The sequence below is a fragment of the Babylonia areolata genome, chromosome 35 (assembly GCF_041734735.1).
Source record: "Babylonia areolata isolate BAREFJ2019XMU chromosome 35, ASM4173473v1, whole genome shotgun sequence".
NCBI classification, from domain to species: domain Eukaryota; kingdom Metazoa; phylum Mollusca; class Gastropoda; order Neogastropoda; family Buccinidae; genus Babylonia; species Babylonia areolata.
Window position 1 is genome coordinate 986,626 of NC_134910.1, and position 5,875 is coordinate 992,500.

Sequence of the window (5,875 nt, forward strand, 5' to 3'; positions counted from 1 at the left end):
AGTTTCGGGCATGGCGTGGGGAGTTTCGGGCATGGAGTGGGGAGGGAGTTTCGGGCATGGCGTGGGGAGGGAGTTTCGGGCATGGCGTGGGGAGGGAGTTTCGGGCATGGCGTGGGGAGGGAGCTTCGGGCATGGCGTGGGGAGGGAGCTTCGGGCATGGCGTGGGGAGGGAGTTTCGGGCATGGCGTGGGGAGGGAGCTTCGGGCATGGCATGGGGAGGGAGTTTCGGGCATGGAGTGGGGAGGGAGTTTCGGGCATGGCGTGGGGAGTTTCGGGCATGGAGTGGGGAGGGAGTTTCGAGCATGGCGTGGGGAGGGAGTTTCGGGCATGGCGTGGGGAGGGAGTTTCGGGCATGGCGTGGGGAGGGAGTTTCGGGCATGGCGTGGGGAGGGAGTTTTGGGCATTTGCAAATCTGCTCAGACGCTGCATTGGGAGACTGTAAAACACGCAGCTCTGAAGCTGAAGATTTTGTTTTGTTTTGGTTAAATGTAATAAATTTAAGACTGAATAAAAGGATTGGTTCACGCCATTTAAACCTTGTCCTGGTTTTCGTTTGACGATGACAGGTTACTCCATTTAACAAAATGTACAAGTCCAGTTGTTGAACCATGGGGGTGGGGGGTCTGAGATGCATTGCACATTCAGAGTGTATCTGCTCACTCCAGACGTCTCACGTCTCAACCTAACCTGACTGCCACTTGATTACATGGCAGTAACTTCCCTCTCATTCAGAAACACATCCACCACTATTTATTTCTGGAACCTTTTTCTTTGCCCCTGTTGATGTTACAAGCTCTGCCATGAGACACTCTCGTCAACCATCTGACGATCTGAACCACTTCCTGCTCCGCAGCTCCCCCCTCTCCCTCCCTCCCCTTGTGGTGTTCCAGTTCAGTCCTCCTGACAGACCTGAGGGGTTGCAGGAAGAGTCACATTCTGCAGAACCTTATTCCCCACCCTCCTGATCTCCACCACCTCACCCCCCTTCCCTATCTCTCTGAACACGAAAGGCAGGTACTTGTGAAGACGTTGACAGTCCGTTTTGTCAGTCTGGAAGCCGTACTTGACCTGGTTGGTTTTGTGGTTATATTTGGGAGTCATGCAGCCCAAACCGTAATTCTCTCGCACCATGCGCTGCACGCAGACTGGGGCCGGCAGCTTGAGCATCTCCCAGTGTACGGTGGTGAGGGGAAAGAGGTGCTTGGTCTGCACCATCAGGTGGTTCTTCATGCCCCACGTGATGCCCCACACGTAGGACCCGTGCTCGCGGAAGAAGAACAGGTCCAGGTAGGGGAACCTGAAGGGCTTGTCACTGAACGCAGGAAGGTCCGACAGGTAGAACTTCCACTGTGCGTCTGGCGGGGCGAAGAGGGTGAAACCCGGGACATTGCCCAAGACACGGCGGACTTTCTGCCACTCAGAGGCGTTGAGGGCAATGTCGATGTCGTCATCCCAAGGAACGAGGCCGTGGTGTCGGTAGGAGCCCAGCAGAGAGCCCTCAAAGATGAAGAACTGGATGTGGTTTTTCTCACACACAGTCTGGAACACGTGCATGGTGAACATCAGCTGGGCACGTTCCTTCAGAGACATGCTGGGCTCAAAGTTTTCCATCATGGCCAGCTCTTCGGCCGCTCTGGGGTCAGTGCTGGCCAACTTCTCCACGGCTTCTTTCTGACGGAAGAACTCGCTGAAGGGGTCTTCCTTGTACAAGAACTTGCTGACGTCAGACAGGTTGAAGGTGAGGGAGGAGGTGTGAGGACTGGGTGGGGGGTGGGAGAAGGGGGAGTCGATGGGGAAGTGCTGGTTGTCCATCAACATCTGCACCACGCGGAACGTGTTGTACGGAAGCCAGCATCCAGGCAGGAAAGGGGACAGAACCACGTTCCGGATAGGGGCGACAAACAGGACGATCAAAGTCAGGACCCCAACCACGCGGCACTGCATCACTAACCTCTGCCTGTTCTTCATGGACATGCGTGCCATGGTGAGGGACGACAGCACACCCAGCAGGATGGGCAAACCAACTGCGCGGGGATGGCTGACTGGCTCACACCCGTACTTACCGATCTGTTACTTCATGTTTCGTGTCGTGGCCACACACAGATCACTGACATTCTAACACAGCACATCACTGCCAGCTGGAAATGAGGTCAAGGACAAAGGTGGGCACGTGCAAGCTGTACGGAACACGGAATCCGGAGCTACAGGATGAGGTCAAGGACACAGGTGGGCACGTGCAAGCTGTACGGCACACGGAATCCGGAGCTACAGGATGAGGTCAAGGACAAAGGTGGGCACGTGCAAGCTGTACGGCACACGGAATCCGGAGCTACAGGATGAGGTCAAGGACACAGGTGGGCACGTGCAAGCTGTACGGCACACGGAATCCGGAACTACAGCATGAAGTCAAGGACACAGGTGGGCACGTGCACACATTGCAAGGACCAGGAAGAACAAAGCAAGTCCAGGGATGCAGTCAAGATATGGTGACGTCACAGAGGCCGAATGGTGAGTGGTACAAAATGGAGCAGACAGCACCTCATTTGCCTGTAAAACATGCAAAAACCACATTTTAGAAAACTTACACACACTCTACAGTTACAACGATTTTTAAGCTGAACCCTAACTACAACTGATCCATCAGCATCAGATATTTTTTCATCTCCTCTTGTTGTGAACACATTACACTCCTTTGGTCTGCTGCAGATCCGTATTGCCAGGAACCTATTTTACCGGCAAATTTTGTGCATGCTTGTATGAAACAATATTACCATTAGTAGATGTGACCCATTTTCAGTGGATTTCGACTCATAGTGTACGTTAGTTTACTCGGTTTTGATGCGAGTCACTAAACTAACGTGTCCCCATTTTGCTTTTTTCCGTTTCTGGTTCCACAAACCATGAAAATTTAACCAATAGGTGCAACAATTGAGGACGCTAAAATATGACAATACAGGCACAGACAAAGACAGATACAGACAGACACAGACGTATATATATATATACACAGGCACACACACACACACACACACAAATATATATATATATATATATATATATAGAGAGAGAGAGAGAGAGAGAGAGAGAGACAGACAGACAGACAGACAGACAGACAGAGAGACAGAGACAGAGAGAGAGAGAGAGAGAATATGGTATATATATGTATATGTGGAGTGATGGCCTGGAGGTAACGCCTCCGCCTAGGAAACGAGAGCATCTGAACGCGCTGGTTCGAATCACGGCTCAGCCGCCGATATTTTCTCCCTCTCCACTAGACCTTGAGTGGTGGTCTGGACGCTAGTCATTCGGATGAGACGATAAACCGAGGTCCACATCTACTTCTTTTTGTGCCTCTATTGTGGTTGGTGATGCCACAGTTCAGTTTTCTAAATCAGAAAGGAACCTTGGAGTCATTCTTGACCCATACCTCAGCATGCATGCTCAGGAAGTAAATCTGATACGCATAGTCAGTTGTGAACTTCGTCGCATCAGCTCTATCCGTCAGTACCTTTCTGTTGAAACTACTAAAATTCTTATTTCTGCTTTTGTACAGTCACAAATTAATTACTGTAATTTTCTTCTCATTGGCTTTCCACGTAATATTCTTCAGCGATTTCAATAATTTCAAAACAATGCTGCCCATCTGACTCTCAGAGTCCCACGTACTGATCACATTTCTCCTCACCTCCACACTCTACACTGGCTCCCCACTGAAGCGAAAATTAAATGCAAAGTTGCGTGTCTCTGCTATTCTGCTTTCCACTCTGCAGGACCTGCACATCTTTCTGACCTTATCAGTGGTTACACTCCCGCAAGAAATCTCCGCTATTCCTCTGACTGTTACCTTTTGAAACCTCCTCGTGTCCATACAAGAACCTATGGTGAACGTTCTTTCTTCTTTGCTACTCCTCACATCTGGAACAACCTTCTTCATCATATCCGTGCATCTGATTCTATTTCTCCTTTCGCCCATCACTAAAAACTCATCTTTTTAAAACCAATATATAATCACTCTCAGCTTCCTTGTTCTCCAACACCACCCATGTCAGAAAGAGTGGTCATGAATGTTTTATGTAACTTGTAATATTTTTCTTTCATGTAAAGCGCCCTGAGCTCTTAGAGAGAAAGGGCGCTATATAAGTGCGCCCTGAGCTCTTAGAGAGAAAGGGCGCTATATAAATGTACATTATTATTATTATTGTTATAGTTATCATCATCATCATCATCATTAATTGTCTATTGTCTACATGTACCTAAAGTCATCATTCGCATTTAGACCTACCCGTTCGCATTTACCCTCAGGAACCCCTGCTATTTCAAACGTCAAAAAACGTTGAAAAGAATGAGCAGACGAACTTTTACTGGTGCAACCAGTCGAAGAAACCCTTCAAAGACAAAACAACGACGTTTGACTATCGCACGTGTTATCTTCACACCGAATTACAGTGCACCCGTTGAGCTGGTTGCTTCGACTGGATCGTTCGCAGTCAGGTATACCTACCCTAATACTAACCAGCTAGCTAAAAATTCCATGGCAGAAAAAGCCGTTTTGGAGAAAATAAACACTTATGTTCGCCTGAAGTCGTAAGAGAGAGAGAGGGGGTGTGGGGGGAGAAAGAGAGGGAGGAAGAGAGAGGGGGAGAGAGAGATGGGGAGGGAGAGGAGGGAGGGAGAGATGGGGAAGGAGAGAGAGGGGGAAGAGAGAAAGGGAGGGAGAGGAGGGAGGGAGAGGAGGGAGGGAGATATTGGGATGGAAAGAGAGGGGTGAGAGAGAGATGGGGAGGAGGAGAAAGAAGAGGAGGGGAGCGACTGAGAGAGAGGGAGAGGGGGAGGAAGGGAGGGAGTGTGATGGAGGAAAAGAGAGCAGGAGGGAGAGAGATGGCAAGAGAGAGGAGAGACAGACAGACAGACAGACAGACAGAGACAAAATGAAACACTCGCGCTGCTGTGGGCATGGATACAAATGCAGCCTTTCGCTTCACGCAAGCGTGATGATAACCTCTATTTGACTTTATCTCCCCCCCCCCCCCCCTCTCTCTCTCTCTCTCTCTCTCTCTGTCTGTCTGTCTCTCTATCTCTGCCATCTCAATCTTTGAAGGTCGCCCTCCATGACCTAATTTATGAGCACATCCCGATAACTTATCGAACGGAAAAAAAAACAACAAATACGCATCCGTGAAGTGGATGATACTCGACTGTGTGGTCCCAGTCTTCCCATTTAAGCCCACAGCACACTTAACACTGGGTATGAGCCGGCTGCGGGCCGAAAAACCCACTTCGCTGGGATTCGAACCCGCGTCCTCCCAGCCGGAAGTCCGCGACGCTAACCAATCCGCCACGGCGGCTGGTTTAGTCAACAAAAACTTTGTCACTGTCTCTCTCAATGTCTGTCTGTCCAACTGTCTCTTCCTCTGTCTCTCTCTCTCTCTCCATCAAAACCCACCATGCAAATCACTTGAGGTGTGTTCACAAACTGTGTCTTGTTCTTTCTCGCCCACTTGTCCGATCGGAGGACGCTGAGCAGTCGCCATTGTGTGTGTGTGTGTGTGTGTGTGTGTGTGTGTGTGTGCGTGCGTGTGTGTGTGTGTGTGTGTGTGTGTGTGCGTGTGTGTGTGTGTGTGTGTGTACGTGCGTGCGTGTGTGTGTGTGTGTGTGTGTGTGTGTGTGTGTGTGTGTGTGTGTGTGTGTGTACGTGCGTGTGTGTGTGTGCGCGTGAATGTGTGTATGTTTGTTTGTTTGTTTGTTTGTGTGTGTGTGTGTGTGTGTGTCTGCGTGTAGGTGTGTGTATGTGTGTGTGCCTGCGTGCGTGTGTATGCATCTCTCGATAGATAGACAGATAGATAGATAGATAGATAGACAGATCTAGATTGATAGA

The 5,875-nt window shown here is 49.8% G+C and overlaps 1 protein-coding gene across 1 annotated transcript in view; it reads right to left on the reverse strand.

Annotated features, from left to right (window-relative positions):
* Window positions 1–304: 304 nt before the first annotated feature.
* The window catches only part of LOC143278133 (uncharacterized), an 11,049-nt gene continuing 5,478 nt past the window's right edge, over window positions 305–5,875 (reverse strand). Inside the window, exon 2 of the mRNA XM_076583161.1 lies at window positions 305–2,547. Within this exon, the coding sequence (XP_076439276.1) occupies window positions 892–1,983 (1,092 nt within the window). The 5' untranslated portion in view covers window positions 1,984–2,547 and the 3' untranslated portion in view covers window positions 305–891. The remainder of the gene's footprint in view (window positions 2,548–5,875) is intronic.